Source organism: Arachis ipaensis, chromosome B9 (assembly GCF_059453495.1).
Source record: "Arachis ipaensis isolate K30076 ecotype BB chromosome B9, ASM5945349v1, whole genome shotgun sequence".
In the NCBI taxonomy this organism is placed as follows: Eukaryota; Viridiplantae; Streptophyta; class Magnoliopsida; order Fabales; family Fabaceae; genus Arachis; species Arachis ipaensis.
This window is the reverse complement of record NC_142444.1, coordinates 3,362,253-3,380,673: the sequence shown is the minus strand read 5'-3', so window position 1 is coordinate 3,380,673 and position 18,421 is coordinate 3,362,253. Positions and strand designations below refer to the sequence as shown.

Below are 18,421 nucleotides of genomic sequence, written 5' to 3'. Positions count from 1 at the left end.
TTTTGATTTGATTGAATTTTATAAACTTATCATGCTAATAGTCAATTAAAACTCCTATTTTTGTGTTGTAGTATTATTTAACATGCCACATAACAAATTATGGTGTCGTCAACAAAAAAAAAATGACAGAAGGACCAACACGATTAATTTAAAATCTTTGAAAGACGAATTTGATTAAAAAAATCTTGTAGAAACTAATTTGAAGAACAAGTGATATTTCAAAGACGAATTTGATTATTTAGCCAAGGTATAGGATTAGCATTATGTTTATTATAAAAAACGATTGGTTTAATTGATTGAATAGTTCTTAAAAATATGCCCTTTGTATTTACTAATAGTAATAGTGTACATTAACCTAACCAAATATTAAAACCTTATATTAGAAAAGCCAAATGTGAAGAAAACTTGTTTTTCTCTTTGAAACTATTTGCCCCACCTTCAGAAAGTGTCCACCTCCAATATTGCTTGTGTCTATATTATGGTTCAAATTAATTGTTTATGCCTTGTTATTTCACATCTCTATACTGAGTAGAAGTTTAGGATGAAGACTAATTTGGTCTAGCAACTAGCCAATAACCTTGGAATCATGACATGGCTTGGTTGTTTACAGCACTGGATAAAACTTAACAGATGTGATCATGCAGATAGACTCCAATTAACATAGCACTCAAGATTCAAAGATGATAAAACAGATGGAAACATAACAGTCTTTGCATCTTTATTTGGAGTTGGTGTAACAGACAAACAAACACATTTTCGTGCTCAACATGAATCTTATTAACAATCTTATTTTAGTTTTTAATTCATATTATTAACCAATTAACAGTCAGACAAAGTAAAACAATATTATTTTTCAGTTGAGGCACAGTTAAACCATTAACTTGGGCAGCACAATATCTAACTACATTACTAAGTTTGTGTGTACGAAATCCAAGAAAAGGAAAAGATGGAATTATCAGCAGTCAGGACCCAAGAAGGGCACACAGTAGAAATACAAATCAGTAACTTATTGGGAGTACACATCATGACATGCCTAGGTTCATTACCAACACTAACAACAAAAGTAGGTCACAATAAGAGATGTGCTCATGATAATTGTAATTACAGAGCTTAATGATGGAAGTATACTAATGTTAAGTATCATGGCTGAGAGCCCTCATTTCTTTCCACTCTTCTTGAGCCCAGAACCTCCAAATGAACCTTTCTGTTGCGCCTTGGCTTTCAATTCCTTTAGCGCCTGTTTAAGGGATGGAACAGGGTTAAGCATAAACAGGATTACCGTCCTAACAGAACAACTGAATGAAGCATGATACTAAATTAAAGTAAAATATCTAACCTTCTCCTCTTCTTTTTTCTTTTGGATGTTGGCCATGTCAACCTACAAAATAACAGAAATCAATTTTGTAAGATCACAAGCAGATTGAGAAGTTCAAAAAAGATAAATAACATTTGCACTAATTTGTGCAAGGCCTTGATTGCCTATCATACTTCAAGCATCATAAACTATCAAGCCAAAGATAAATAATTCGTTGTGAATGAAACCAAGGAGCAAGGTTTCAACAGTGAAGTCCTATGCATAACTAAATTTAGAACCACCCAACAAGTAAAACCCACTTCCATTTGTAGACAGTGCCATATTCATATACGAGCAACTGACCAGAAATAAGACTGGTTAAAGGAAAAAGAAGCTAACATGGTCATCATAATCGTAATCATCATGGGCAGACAGATCAAGGACACTTGCATAACAAGAGAGGAAAATGTTTCTTGAACATCTATATCATCACAGCGCTGTGCCAACACCTATGTTATTGCCTTAAGCTATGGTCTGAGCACTACTTCAACATTCAACCCTAGTTTTTCACCTTGGATCACGTAGGGTTCCCAATGACACGCTCTTGGATATTCATTTAAGATATAACATAAGAAAGAGCATCTTTTAACATAAAACATTGCCTTAGCTAAAAATAACCCCAAAGATTGAGCATGCTCGAGTCCAACCAACATCAAGAAATCATGAACTCCATTTTCCCTCTACTATGTCTAGGCCAGGAGATATAGAATGTAATATTTGTGAAGCCAACCAGAGACAGAAATCTTCTTACACCACACAAATAAGGTGATTTATAGGAGGCACCCAAGGTTCCAATCTTATTATATTAGTTCTAAACGAACACATTCCTATCTAGTTCTTGATTTTCAACTTAGTTCATCATCAAATAGCTAAAATCCACAAGAATGTAAATATGAATAACCTATCCAAGGTTACATATTAGAAACAATCAATAATCCAAAAGTACAAACCCTAAAGGCCCTTTGACCTTAGACTAATTACTAACTATAAGAACCAAAAGCGCATCAACCTTGGAAATTTTGTTTAAAAACAACAACAATCAAAATATGATATAGAAAAAGATTATTCCCAAAGAAAAGGGGTAATTATAGAAGTACCTCATCGTAGTCTTTCTTGTCAGACTTAGGTTTCTTCAAAGGCTTAGCCTTTCCACCTAAAATCCACACCAAAACATAAGAGAGAGAAATCAAGAATCAATCAATAAATTAGCCAATGAATTAATCAGATGAATTGTGAAATCAACATGAATAATGGTTAATTAACAGATCTAAAGAGGAAAGAAAGAAATCAAGAAGGAAGGAAGAAGAATGATTGATTGATACCTTGCTTGGTCGACATGGTTGAGATGCAAAAGGGGGATTAGGGTTGGGTCCGAATCGCAAAACCAAAGAACGTTGATGGCGCACGACACGAGACAAGCTTATACCCTCAGCGCTTCACGCTTTTTATTTACGCTTCTATTTTGCTATTTATAGGACTCACATAACCCAAACCACTAGATCCTCTTTCCATAATTCTATTTCTATCTATCTAAATTAATTATTTCTTAACCATCATTTTATAATTTTTCCTATGGAATTTTAATTTTTATCTTTTTAAGTATTAATAGAATTTATTCAGAAACCAAATATTTTTTATAAATTCTAAATTAAGAAAAAGAAGAGAATTCTCATAAATTAAAAAAAGAAAAATTGACTAATGTTAACTAACTAAAAGTTCATTTTTTATACTCTTTTTTAATTAATTGTATATTTAGATTTTTTATTGAAAAATAAAAATATATTAATTGTAAAGAAATTACTGATATTAGAATTTTAAAATAATATTTATAATAAAAAGTGTACGCTTGACAAAAAAAGTATAGAGAATTAACTTTCAGTTACTTAACATTAACTAATTTTGTTGCAAAATTTATAATTTAATGTCTAAAATTAAAGAATTATAATTTAGTATTTAAAATTTAAGATAAATAAATTTTTTTAAAAAAAATTAGCCAATATTGACTAAAAATTAACGAAATTCAAAGGTTAGGCCGTCTAAAGTAGAAAGTGTTACGTTTTTATGGAGTAGCATCCTTTTTTATTATCCACAAGGACTATGTTCGCAGCCACTAGTATAAAATGAAATATAAATACACGTTGAAAATAAATTAAATCACACATGTATCCACAATGTTAGTATTTCAGCAATATCATTCAAAAGATAGGTGACAACATCTATGTTAACATTTGAAAGATTAATGACAACATCTATCATAGTAGGTCTATATGTTGATCGTCTTTGTACACAATAATTAACCCATTTTTTTTTCCTCAGCAAAAAGCATGAAACAGTTATGAATGAAGAGTAACTTTGCCACTGCACTAATTAATTATCTAAATATTCCTCAAATTGCCATGTTTCATCTGCCATCCACATCAGATAATGTTAAACTATTTTTGGAGAAAATTTCTTGTGTGTTAGTATGCAATTGTTGTTGGTTTGTATCAACATTGATGAAGAATGCTGGCTGCTTTGGCTGAGCAAGTTGGATAGCATCATTTGACAAAAAAGAGACAACATCAACCATGGTGGGTCTATCTGTTGGAACGTTTTGCACACACAATAGGCCAATGTGGATACATCTCAATACTTCTTTAGGATTGCATGTTTCATTTAATCCATGGTCCATTAGCTCTAGAGCTTTACCTTCATTCCATAACTTCCATGCCTATAAGAAACTTAACATTGTTTATAAACTCTAAAATTGAGATAGTTGGAACTTGAATTTGATACACAAGAAGCTTTGAAGACTTACATTTCCAATGAGATTGAGTAGTGGAAAATCAGGGTTATAAGAGGAGTTATTCTTTTTTGCACTGAGAATCTCTAGCAGCAATACACCAAAGCTGAAAACGTCTACTTTTGGGGAGACGACGCCATTTAACATATACTCTGGAGACATGTAACCACTGAAAGTGATAACATACATAAGTATAAATATGTCATAGCATTTGAGACTAAAAAAGAGGTTATCAATGATTTTGCATACTTACTGTGTTCCAACAATTCGGTTTGTTTTTTCTTCAGAACCTGTTAGTCCTAGTATTCTAGCCATGCCAAAATCCGATATCTTAGGTTTCATCTCATCGTCAAGTAATATGTTGCCGGCTTTCAAATCACGATGAATCACTTTTAGCCTTGAATACTTGTGAAGATATAATAGTCCTTGAGCAATGCCTTCTATGATGTTAAGCCGCTTTTCCCAATCCAAAACATTCCTTCTTTCTGAATCTATTTGAGAACATAATGCATACTAATAAGCAATAAAACTTGTTAGGCTCATTCAAAAGTTAAGATAAAGAAGAAAGGCTACCAAATAAGTGCAAGTCTAAGCTTCCGTTGGACATGTACTCATAGACCAACATTCTCTCTTCTCTTTGGATGCAGAGCCCTATAAGCTTCACAAGATTAGTGTGCTGCAGTTTTGCAATGAGTTTAGCTTCATTCTTAAACTCTGTTAACCCTTGACCCGAACTTGTAGAGAGTCGCTTTATCGCAATTTCTTGTTGGTTTGTCAATCTACCCTGAAAGTGTCATGACATTACATACTTTCTTATGTAGATGGTTTCTAAACTTAATGCATCTAGGCAATACCATATAAACAGGTCCAAATCCTCCTTCACCAAGCTTATTTGAGCTTGAGAAATTGTTTGTAGCAGCGACCATGCTTTCAAAACTGAATATTTCAATCTCATCGCCTGCATTAGCCTCTCTTTTAAACTTTTTTGCTATGTAATTCATCCTGGAAAGCATTGCAGCACCTCCAATGTCATGTATTAGCTTCCTTTGCCTGTTTCTTGTATCCACTAGTGAAATGAAAATGGAGTTACATAGTATTCTTACTCTACAAGTCATCATAAGTTACTTGAGGATTAAAATTAGAAGGTATAAAGTGGTGATTACCTTCTGCTTTGTACTTCCTCCAACATACACAGCTCAAGTAGCAAATTAAACATATTGTAATGGCAGCTCCCACGCCAATAACTATCCTTATAACTGCAACTCATCAGAGGACAATATGCAGGTTGTGAAAGTATTTATGGCAACAATTTGAATTTACTTTCAAAGATCAGAAAACTATTGCAAAGAGACAACTGTGGATACTCCTCTAATCCTCTTCATCATTGCTTTTGATTTTTTATTATCATAGTTGTTTTAGCTTATTTGATTTCTGCAGTTAGCAACTATTGATTTACTGGTGACTAAACAGTAAATTAAATAACGAATTTTGTTCTAAAAGTGTACATTTCTATGAATAGTTATGGTTGTTTAATTAACCACTAATTGTTGTTTGCTCACCTAGATGGCGTTTTCCATTTCCTGCATACCAACCACAAAAACAGAAAACATGAGATGGTGAATTTAGCAGATAAATAAAGCACCAAAGTTCTTCTAGAAGTGTAAAAGACTATAAACTGTAAAACACACAGTGTTGTTAACCTGCATGAGGTTTGATGCTTTCCACAGGAATGGGTGCTTTCCCTTTTTTTAATTTGTACAACCAACAAACAAAGAAATAGTGAATTAAGCAGGATTGAATAACAACTTAGTTTTCTTCTAGACACAAAGTATACAACACTATAAACTATTGTGATCTTTCTATTAAACCGTTAAGTGCTATACACTAACCTGTGTGGGTTTTGTTCCTTTTGGCAGGCGTGGATGCTTGAGCTCCTGCATGCCACCAACAAATAGAGAAAAAAAGTGAACTTCTTAGAACTAAACAACAACTTTTCTTCTTCAATAATGCATACAAATTGTGGTGGTGGTTGTGTCAAAGAGCAAGTGTTATTTGCTGACCTGTATCGAATTCGATGGAATCACTATATCTGCTCTTAACATCGCTGTATCTGTCCCACAACATTATGCCTCCATAATTAGATGAGTTCCTTATGATAGGAAGGACCTGAGAATTTAACAAATTTGCAGGAATATAGCCAGATGCAGCTTCATCAGAAGATGCTGGCAACCCCAGAAATATTTTCTTCACTTTCAAATTGCTCCATTGGTGCCATGCATTTATGAAGCCACTAGTACTGCTACTCACAAAATTGCATGGAGGATTGTTGTAGAATTGTACCGAAAGATAATCGAAATATCCACTACTAAAGGTAGAGTTCTCAGCACTAACAAGGGGGCATTGAGGAGCTGCACCTATAGAAACATTTTGTGTTGAGTTGGACTTGAGGTAACGTGCAAGGTCCATCCAGTATATTGAGTATCCATTATCACCTGGGTTGAATTCTATCCCATCTAACACTGCATCCCCAAGAGGGCGCGAAGATGAGTTACCACCCAAGAAATTGTTCCAGAGATAATCAGAAACATTTTTAGCATCTTTAGAAGAAGTCAATTGGGATGTACTGGATCCTCCTCCGATCGAGAGCATGACCTTGATCCCTTGCTTCTGGCAACTTTTGATATCTAAGCTAAGACCAGTGCACCCTTTTGAAGAATGATTACAATGTCCTGCCAGGTTTAGTACCGGGGTTTCACCATTTCCAAATGTGGTAAGGAATGCTATGTTTACATAGGAGTACTTTCTTGATTCACATGTATTAGCAAGAGTTCCCTCATTACTATTTTGGCCCCAGTAAACACCAATATCATCAGCTTTTGTAGTGCTAATCAAGACACAAAAAAGGAAGTAAATGAGCAATAGTACATAGGAAAGATGAAGATTAACTCTGACCATGTATGGTCTCTATTTAGTCATCAAAGTCAGACAAATAAAATTAAGGATGAGATGTCATTAAATTGCAGGAGATGAATTAGATTTCAACTTGGTATGTCTTGAAAATTGTGGTTGCTAAAATCAAAGATCCACAGAACCTGTTCTGTCAATATATAACAAAACATTAGGCAAAAAGAACTCATTGCAATTTGCCAAAAGGTCCATATCTTTTTTTTAGCAGATAATTCTAATAAAGTTTTACTGCAATATCTTCAGAGTCTTCAATGCACTGGGGTGAATGGTTGTATAACATATTCACCAGGGATATTTCTATAAGTTAATCAATTTATCACTGATTTAGTAAACAAACGTATAACTATTTCTAAATAAGCAACTTCTGAAACGCAAAAACTGAAAAAGACTGAAACACTTTTTATATTAATTAATTGAGCTATAAGCAAGAAAAACAGCAAAGCTCTTTCTTTTTTAATTCATGATGAGATGCAAGCATAGTCAACATCCTCAATAGGTAATAAGAGAAATGCAAAAGAAAGAACTTTGAGTTTATGCTGGAGAATGATTGAAGTGAATCTGTGAAAATTAGGGATTGAAGCATCACGGTACCTTTACTTGGTTCACAATAGTTGAAGCTTCAGCGTCAAAACTAAGAAGGATCTGAATCGCTAATACCAGAAACCACAAAGTAAGTCTCAACACACCGCACTTTGACTTTATGCGCATTTCACTTCTATGATTTGGAAAATCATGTTCATACTTGGACCCGTTCTTTGACTTTTTTAGGTCAAATTGGGATTGGAATCTCAATGTCACTGTGCCATTAATTTAGACAAAAAAATTCAACACGTAAATCACCAAATACGAGAAAACTTTTGCCTTTTAAGCTGGTTTTTGAAGTTTAGTTACTATTCTATTCAATTCGTAATCTGTGTAGTCTAACAGCTAATAATCATAATCATAGATACTAGGTTTTTCTGTGTTTTTTAAGTTGCTTCAGGATGCAGATTAGATTAATGATTAGTACCAAATCATGAATTTAAAAAAAGAAATTAAATATTAGAGATCTTATGCTCAAAGTCAAAGCAAAAACATACTGGGTTGTTGTGTGTTTTTCAAAATGATAAGCATTTATTTCTTGAAAGAAGAGTGCTTCTGCACTGATAAGTGATAACCAAAGAGGCCATTGTTATCAAACTCTCGAGTTTACGAGTTTAGATATGAAATCGAGTTGGCTCCGACATAGACTTTATCCTAAGTAAACTTGGCTAGACTCGGTCAAACTCAGACAAACTCGTAAGTTTAGGACCAAGTTAGCGAGTTTGTGTTTTTCTTTATTTTTTTTTCAAAAGAGCCTCATTTTGAAACCCAAAAAAAAAATTATTAGGGTTTTGATAACACTCTCAAAAAACGAAAGAAAACTCATTCACAACTCACTCATATGTGTCGTTACTCTCAAGTCTCACTTTTTCTATGTTCTGTCGCAGTCGCTGTTCCCCGTCGAGCTGTCATTGTTCGCCTGCGTCTGCTACCTATGCTCTGATTTGCGCCATTGTCTTTGTGAATTTTACCTATGTTGCCCTCTGTTTTGTATTTCTTCACATCTCCACTATCCGCAACTCCATTGTGCTATCTCCACTATGCTCTGGTTTGCATCGTCATGAAATCTATGACTCTTTGTCGCCGTCGTTTCGTGCTGTGCTGCTGCACCCTTGTCTTCGATCTACTGTTGTTGGGACTTTGCCCCCTTCTTTTCTTCTGTATCTTCTATTTATTGTTTATGTTAGATGGCCAGATGGTTCATCCATTCATGGCTGATTAGTAATTAATTATTTTGACTAGAGTTAATTTGATTATTTGATATTGTTCGATGTTGAATTAAAGATTTAGTATTACAGATTTAGAATTTTTAATTTTGTGTGTTCTATGTTGTATTTGTATAAGAATAATTATAGAGGATTTGAATGTGTATTTTAAAATATTTGTTATAATGTGTGCTGTTATTTTAATTTATTATGTGCTTTAAGATTGATATTATTAATTTTGAAGGGTTAGAATTGAGTAAATATACATTATGTATGAATATATATAAAACAGGTGAACTCATACGAGTCTACGAGTTAACTCGCGAGTCAAGTCTAGGTCAGACGAGTTTACTTAGACTCGCGAGTTTGATAATCTTGAAAGAGGCAAAGACAGATTTTCATGGCTGATATTTTGTTGTTATAGATATAACTATGTTGTCTTTTTCTATGCTTAAACTTTTGAGATGAATGGTTTTATAATATGGTATTAAACTTCTATATCTGAAGGTCAAGAGTATTCGATCTTTAGTGACTATTCATATTGTCTCTTCTATCAGCTTAAATTTTTAAGACAAATGATTTAAGGATATAAGCTTTTGAATTTTAAGTACAAATATTCTTTGGGTACAACCCTTCTCTATACTCTTAATTTATCATATTATTTTATATATGTAAACTATGATTATTCTTGCATTCCACATATAGCTATGAGATATGGTGGATAGGATTTAGCAAAATTTTGATACTTTTCATTTACAATACCGTTAGGCAAATATATTATCCTTGCTGAGATTAAGATAGCAAATTTTTAGGTTGTAAAGTAAATTGTAATTTTTAGCATTTTTGAATCTTTGAATTAAATTTAAAATTCAGATATTACGTGCAAAAATTACAATGTGTCAGATTATGTTCTTTAATTTGTATTACTATTTTGTCTTTTTTAATTTGGCATGTGTCAAGTCAAGACTCCAGATAACCGAAAACATGAGAAAAATTAGTAATTGAGTATTATTAAATTAAATTTCATATGATGGTTCAAGATAAATATGATTATCTATCTGTATAGGTCCTTTTTTAATCATTACTATCCTAAAAACTGAAGCAGAAATGAAGGAGATGTAATTGAAAGTCATTTTGAATTCCACTATGGTCAAGTATGATGGTTTATAATGTTTTGAATTGATCTAAAGATCTAACATGATGGTTTATAATGTATATCACCTCTGTGTCATGTAATATAATGTAAATGTATCTCTAAGGCTTCTAAAACTATATAGTTATCATTGATCAGTTTCTTAAACTTAAGTTTAGTATTATCATATTATAATGTCTTTTTATTTGGGTTGGTCTTTGTGTGTTATTTTTATTATTATTATTATTCATTGAATCTTTTCTATATCAATTATCATATCAAGATTAGACTATGATTTTTTTTTTCAAATAATACTTAAACAAGATAAAAAAAATATCTTATCAAATGGTCCTTATATTGATTCATTTCTCCTTTCACCTTATAAATAAAAATAAATGAACTTTTCTAGCATTAGCACAAAATCTAAATTTGAATAGTAAAAAAAAAAAATCATGCATCATATGTACTCATCAAATCAATAGATTAATATGCACTTAATTCAACTAGAAAGTTATTTTTTATTTTTTTACGGTATCTCCTTTTTGATAGATTAAAGTCTAATTCGTCGCAGTACTGAACTTCATTTAAGAGTTTATTGTTGGCCAATAAATTACTATATGCACAAGACGGGATTCGAACCCTCAACATTTATTTAAGCGAGCTAATAAGCTCATCAGTAGACTAACCCAATTTGGTTCAATTAGAAAATTAAGGTCTTATTTGAATTCAAAAAATCATCGACCCTTGTTGGGTTTAACATTTTTATACACCAGTAATGGGTACGATAATCATATTCATATGTGCCTTATTATGTGATCATAATACACTAAAATAATATGGATTATGGTAGGTAATCAATAAATTTTTTGAACAACATAAACAATCACCAATCAAATCAAAACACACTAGACCTCTAAATTACTTATCTAAATCTTAATATTAGAATAATCATTTGCACACCTAGTAAAATAAACATCAAATATATCTATTGTTCACATTATTTAGTATTTTCATTATCTACCTATACTTTTCCAAATAATATTTATACACAGCTAAGTGTGCACTTGAAAAATATACTATCAGCAGATACAACTCATTTATATGAAGTTGCGTGATTTTACAAAATAGCCCCACTCGACCAACCAAGTGAAAACGAAGACGTTAGGCAACGTTTGTTTATTGTTTTTTAAATATATATATGGACGCAGACACAAATACACAAAGAGACATATACACAAAAATATACAAATTTTTTTATTGTGTTTAGTAATATTGGACAAAACACACCAATATAAATTAAATATCAATTTTATTCCTACATTACCACCAATACTTTATCACTACCACTACAATCACTATTACTTTTCAGTTTTTACCATCACCACCATTTAACATTAATCTAAATTATTTTCAACAAGAACCCTTTCAATAATCAATTCAACTATTTTTTTAGAAAAAAAATTTAAATTTGAAAAAAAATTTATTACAGGAAAAAATTTCTTTTTCCACGTTGTAACAATCTCCTCTTATTCTTTAAATCTGAAAAACAAATCTAAAAAAATAGATATGAAAAATTTTGAATCACGTAGAGAGATGAATGAGAAGGAGAGAACGAAGGTGGAATAGAAGACAGAGAGAGAAATGAGAAAGAGAGGACGACGATGGAATAGAGGCGAAAAAGCGAATGAGAAGGGGAGAACAAAGGTAGAGCAGAGGCGGAGAAAGGAGGGAGGCCAGGAGAGGAGGAAGAAGGTAGAGTAGACGCAGAGAGAAGAGTGAGAAGAGGAAGACGAAGAGAGGAGAGTGCGACGGCAATGGCGGTAGCAGTGGCAGAGAAAAAGGACAATGACAAAGGAAAAAAGGGAAAAGGAGGAGAGAAAAGGAGGAGGATAGAATCTGAACAGAAAATGAAAAAGGAAAAGAAGAAAGATGGATTAAAGTTAGGAATAAGAGTGGCATTTTAAAAAATTACTAAGGATAAAAGAGTAAAGATTTGTGTCTTATTCAATGTGTCTCAGTGTCTCATCTTTTTTTAAGGACACCAAATATATGTATTTTATGTATATTTGTGTGTCACCGTGTTCTTCAAAAATTTTTCAAAAATCCGTATCTCAGCAAACAAATAGTAGACGTGTATCACCATATCTATGTATTAGTATCTGTGTCCCATCAAACAAATACAACCTTAAAAAACAACAGAATAGTAACTGTACTTGCAACTTGCAAATGCAAGTGTCCAACCCAACGTTCATCTTTACAAATCTCAAAGCCAGTCAGTAGCAGGAAGCTTTTAGGGTGGTGAAAGTATTTTAAGGTCCTTAAGGTAGCGTTTGTTTTGAGATACTGAAACAGAGATTGAGAGACTGAGACTCAGTATCATATTTGTTGATTCAGAGACTGATACTAAAATTTCTGTCTCTATCTCTAAAATTTCAGTATTACAGTACCTCCAAAAAATAGGAACATAGGAGACTAAAATTTTTAGAGATAGAGAATGAAAGTCTAAAACTTTAATAACATTTTATACCTAAAATATCCTCATTTCAATTAATTAATTCCAATTTTACCTTTTGTGTAAATTAAATTAGAGTTTCATTCTTGTTTCAATTTCTATTTCCTACTTTGCACCAAACAGAATACTGAGATTTATTTCAATTTCTGTCTCTTAGTCTCTATATTTCAGTCTCAGTCTTTTCATCTCTATCTCTCCACCAAACGCTACCTTATAAGGACCAGGATATGTTAAGGAATTTAAAAAAATTTAGGGGTCGATTTATAAATATGACAATTTAGCATTAGCCTCCATTATTGTTGATGTGGACCGAAAATTATATCCTTAACTCCAATTAACGTTGATGTGATCAGAAATATTAAAATCAATGAAAGTAATAAACGGTGTTATTTCGTTTCTTGATTTCAATTGCAATGCTCGTCGTTCAGCCACCGCAGAACTAAGAACCCAGAGCAGTAAATCAACTTTACCCACTTCCGATCAATAGTGAAAAACGATAAAGAATCTCCTCCTTAAATGAAAAATAACCCAATTAATGACAGTGTTCAACGACACACTAACGCTTTCATTTTCCATCCCTTACCAGCAACAAATGATGAGATTGGTGAAAGTGTTCTTCGTTAATTTCTATAGAATATTGGGATCAGAAGTTTGAGGCAGCAAGTAAAAAGACGGAAATATAGCTGAAAAAGAAAGCGAGACCGATCAACTTAATGGAGTCATAAATTGAAGAACGGTCTAGAAGAAGTCATCATCATATCAGCAGAGGAAGTTTTCCTCAACCAAAACTCAAAGTCACCTCCTTCCGAGGTCATCAACGGGAGAGGATGGAAGGAAGATGCATTTGAATTTATTCCCCTTCAGTTAGTAGTTAGAGTTTAGGTGAGAGAATTAAAGTATTATGTTGAGATAATTATTTTGGGTGTGGTGTTCTTTTTTTGTGTTCTTCAACAGTATGGTGTTCTGGGTTTAGTTGGTGTGGTACACTCTAATCCAAAACAAAAAAAATCCCTTTAATCCAAGTAGCATTAACAATAAATCATGGCAAAAAAAAAAATATGCCCAACTGGACATTTTTAACAATTGTTGAAAAAAAATTTAAAATAATTTTATATAAATTTAAATCTTTTAAATTTTAAATTTTTATTTTAAAAGATAAAAATATAAAATATGATCTTTTATTTTTAAATATTTTTTTTTTATATTTTTTTTTATCCTATCTATAAAATAAATAATGAAAAATCACATCTTATCTTTTAAAATAAAATTCAAAATTTAAAAGATTCAAATTTATATACGGCTTACTTCTCATCCACTTATATAGCATCTTTTACTTTTGACCTTAAAGGTCCAACTTTCACACCATAGACAATTCCATTCCATAATTGCATGTATATAGTATGTAACAAATAGTGAACCTAATTAAAAGGACTAAACTACCCTTTAAAACCATTAAGCTTTAAGGAGTGTTGCGGATTACTAACCTTGTACTAGGGGCAGGGCAAAAGGTAATTGTGTAATCGGCATTCGCGCAAGTAAACGTGCTGGTCTTGTCGTCGTACGCGTAGCTATAGGCGCGTGGGCAAACGCTCTTGAATATTCGCGAGTAACTCGTTGGCTTGCAAGTCTCCGCCGTCTCATACGCGCCGGTGCAGCAATATTGAGGCGAACGGAACGCTTCACACGCGCTTTTACACGCGACTCCTTGTTTTCCATCCTCACTCATAACCCTCAGCTCCGAAGGACACGCGCCGTTCAAATCTCCAACGCATCCCGTGGCGGTGCAGTTTCCGGCGGAGGATCCGCCGATGGGTGCCACCAGCATGGGGACGTTGTAGCCGTCGACGAGGCTGACGTCGAAAAAATCGAGGCCGCCAAAGCTGCCAAGGGTGAACTCGGCCAGCGTGGCACCCGTGGCGCCGTTGCCGGAGCACTCAAGCTTTCCTGAGCCGCAGTCGCCAGTGACGCAGGAGAATTTCCCTGTGGAGTTTTGGGAGCAGAGGGTTCGGCCCCAGAAGCGGCCGCTCCAGCCAGCTGCGGCGGTGACTGGAGTGGACTTACCGGGTTGGAGGACGAAGCCGGTGGTGGAGAGAGGGGCTCCGGCGTTAGATTGAATTCCCGGCCACACTGTGTAGTCACATTTGTTAACCAATGTGAATTTGGTTGCAATTACTCCTGCATAATCAATATTCAATCATTCAAAAATCAAAACTGATTATTTCATCCTAATCAAATTGCCTACCAACTTTAGTTGTAATGTCAAATCATTTTACGGATTCAATGGTCATTCATGTTAACATGTTAGTCTTATTTGGTGGATTGTATAAATCTAGGTTGCACTATGTGCATAAAGTAACTTTTTATTTCATTAATTAATAATTAGTAGGAGTTTTATATAATTAAATGTTATAGGAGTATATTATTATTGTTAGAAATAAGTCGTAAAATAAATATATCAAAGGATGAAGAACAAAGATGGATGGGAGCATGGAGGTGTGATTTAATTACCTAATAATGAGAGATGAAGTGTTAATAACAAGGAAATGAATACCGAGACTTGACGATGATCCATATATAATACAAGGTGGGTGGGTTTGGGGAGAAGAAGAAGAGGAGGAGGTGATGAAGGAAGTTGTTGTTGCTTCTTCAAGTTGATGAGACAAAATAAAGGAGGGAAGAGATGAGAGAAGAATGGTATGAGTCTATGAGATCCAAACATTACTTATTTTTACCCTTTCCCTTTGTGGGTCCCTCCACCAGCTGACCAAAGTAACGTTGTTTCTTTCCTTCACTTCTTTTTATTTCTCATCATTAAACGGAAACATTCTTCTATCTCACTCCATAATTAAGAACTAGCTACATACTAGTTAATTACTCTACTTAATTTAGATAAAACTTTTTTTAATTATGTATATTAAAACTTTTTTTTATTATGTATATTATTATAAGAAGATGTTCATGTACGTCGATGTCCCTTCTTGAAATATGATATTTCAATAATTTTAACCATTTATATATAATAATTAAAAAAAATATAAAGTCCAAATTTGGCGAATCATATATGAACATGAAGGCTGGACCGTGCATGTAGGCATCGAACCGTTTTGTTTTTTTAACAAATTTTGTATGATTGAAGTTGTCAGTTTGTCGTTGTAGACAAATTTTAAAAGTCATTTTTTCCAACCGATATATGTAATATGTCTTGGCTGAGCTACACTAAAACATTTTTTGGATATAAAATGAAAAATGAGAGGAAAAAAATAAGAAAAATGAGAAAAAAATTAAAAAAAAAATATGTTGTTTAGATAAAAAAAAATAAATAAATAAAAGAAAAGAAAAATTTTCTTTTATAAAATACTTCCTCTGGAGTTCGTCCTTTCACATTTTTCATGCTTTCACAAGAGAATAAATAATGATGGTTACTTTCTTGAAAGAAGCATAATGGAAAAATTAAATGAACTAACCCAACCTTTACGTTCCAAGAACAAGAGTCAAGTCTTGCATGTGTGGTATGGTTCCACTCTCCAAGTCTTTGAGCAAGTCTATGTGAGTTTGTAATTATTGGTGGAGGAGTAACAAATACGTGTTGGAAAAAAATGTGTACCAATTTTTTTATCTGATTGAGATGTGTCAATGTGAACAGATCAAGTTGAAAGTAGCATCCCTTCAAGATACGCATAGCCAATGCAAAGCACCAAATTATTATAGTCAATGTCTAAGAACTTGCATCCTCAAGTTTAGGATTGTGCAGAAGATTTTATAATTAATCATACAACAACAATAATGAACGTAAATTTATTATTATATTAAAAAAAGGTTTTATTCAATACTCATGATATCAATGTTCGAAAAACCAGACTGGTTATCAAACCGTTTTAGCTACTGATCTATTGGTTTACTGATTCAACCGATAATTCAATCGAAAAAATTATTTTAAAATAAAATAATAAATAAATTATAAATAAACATCATAAAATATAATTATAGTCTAATATAAATTTTAAATATCTTCTAAATTTAAATATTACATGAAATGTCGTCAACCAAATCCATATGATCTTATCAAAATACAATCTCAAAAGTTAAATAATGAAAAGAAATATCTAAATATCATAAAGATTTATCAATCATCAAAATTCGCAAGAACTTGTTGCAGATTTACTTCAGTGAGACCATTTTTACCTTTATTTTTACCCTCTTAAGCATATGAATCAAGAGATGCAGTTTAAAAATCACTACTATCATTACCAAATATAAAAAATAGAACTTAACAGAACTAAAAAAAAAATCAACAACAAAAATTAAATCCCAACAATAAATAATCCATTAATCTAAAAGTATAATTACATAGTATAACTACCAACTTTGATGCCATGCCAATAATGTTTGCGATTTGTTAGTATATAAATAATTTTGATAAGTTGTTGATCACAATTAATAAGATTATGACTTTATTTCATACAATGTTAACAAATACAATAGCATCACATGTTGTCCCAAACTCCCAATATGCATGTCATATACATGTGTCAGTTTTCTTTAATATGCATGCAATTTATATGGTAGAAATAATAACATGGCTATTTTATACTCTATAAATCTAATATACACACGTGCACCGTCTAATACAGACTAATTAACCTCATATCGTTCCATTTGAAATAAAATACAAGAAGAATAGCTTTTATTAGATGCCATATATAACTTGGAGGAAAAGTAGTCATTAATTTCTAACTGTTGATGATGAAATCAATGGTGGGGAGTTTAGCCAAGAACAGATTGTGGTATATGCTTTATCTGTTGGGTGAATTGAATTCCAAAAAACATACTTGGATGGATCTAAGCAAGCACCTAAAATCTTGTTACACAAATAATCAATAACTATTTCAATGAAAATTCAAATTCAAATAATCACCCTTAAATTAATTTTTTTTTTTGGTGGCTCCCTTAAATTAATTTAAAAGTACAGCATAACAAATAATCACCCTAAATTAATTTAAAACAGGAACATAACAACAACAGCATAATAAATCACTGATCACAACTTTTAAAATTTAAAATATCACAAATTACTTAATTTCAGATTTAGAAATTACAAATCACTAATTAGAAACATTCAAAATTAAACTCAAAATCCTGAAACAGAATATCAGAGTCAACAAAAATCAGTAAATCACAGTGCCACTAACCTTTCACTAACAGCGGAAAGACGACGGCAACACCACGGACGACGTGCCAAACTAAAAGGGAAGGTCTCGCCGTATGGAATTGGGACAGGGGAAGGAGGAGGCTGCGGAGACGCCGACAACCACGGACGGCAGCGGCGGTTCCGTTCACAAAGCTGGGTTTTTGGTTTGGGAAGGAGCTAGGGCTTGCTGTGTGTTTCGATTTCGAAGGACGGGGTGTTTCGTGGGGTTGGGGGTAACTCGCGTGGGGTGGGGGGATTTTTTTTAACATCAACCAAAACGACGTCGTTTTATATGAACCGGTCGGTTTTTAATCCGTTCCAACCAGTCGATTATAGGCCGGTTCAACAATTTCTCTGCGGTTTGAAAATCGACGATTTAATGAGGAAAATTGGACTATTTTTCACGCTAATTTTCAGTTGAATCGGTTCGACCGACTAATTTGGTCCGATTCAGACCATTGCATGATGTAGTAAGTATTCATATTTCTTCATATAGTTGACCATATTTCTTGTATTTTTGTTTATTAAAGTATTTTTTTCGTCCCTAATATCTTGGGTGAAAATAAAAATCGTCCCCAACCTTTTTTTCTTATTAAAACCATCATCAACGTTACAAAACGTTGTAAAATCGTCATTTTTCAAATTTTTGGATTAAATTATCCTTTATCATCAACTCTCCCCTTTAGAAGAATGCAAGAG

The 18,421-nt window shown here is 32.8% G+C and overlaps 1 protein-coding gene across 3 annotated transcripts; it reads right to left on the bottom strand.

Moving 5' to 3' along the window:
- Positions 1 to 3,470: 3,470 nt before the first annotated feature.
- LOC107617580 (uncharacterized) lies at positions 3,471 to 17,926 on the bottom strand. Of its 3 annotated transcripts, XM_088498220.1 has the most exons (13): positions 17,724 to 17,926; positions 16,004 to 16,198; positions 14,019 to 14,709; positions 6,197 to 7,020; positions 6,026 to 6,070; positions 5,837 to 5,878; positions 5,696 to 5,716; positions 5,300 to 5,392; positions 4,991 to 5,202; positions 4,710 to 4,920; positions 4,390 to 4,627; positions 4,152 to 4,305; positions 3,471 to 4,064 (listed from the first exon to the last, which is right to left on the bottom strand). In XM_088498220.1, the coding sequence occupies exons 3-13, from the start codon at positions 14,357 to 14,359 to the stop codon at positions 3,756 to 3,758; spliced, it is 2,490 nt and encodes an 829-aa protein (XP_088354346.1). In that variant the 5' UTR covers positions 14,360 to 14,709; positions 16,004 to 16,198; positions 17,724 to 17,926; the 3' UTR covers positions 3,471 to 3,755. The 3 variants fall into 3 exon arrangements, with proteins under 3 accessions (XP_088354346.1, XP_016174850.2, XP_016174852.2); XM_016319364.3 differs by lacking the exons at positions 16,004 to 16,198; positions 17,724 to 17,926 and adding an exon at positions 15,043 to 15,323; XM_016319366.3 differs by lacking the exons at positions 5,837 to 5,878; positions 16,004 to 16,198; positions 17,724 to 17,926 and adding an exon at positions 15,043 to 15,315.
- Between the last annotated feature and the right edge of the window lie 495 nt (positions 17,927 to 18,421).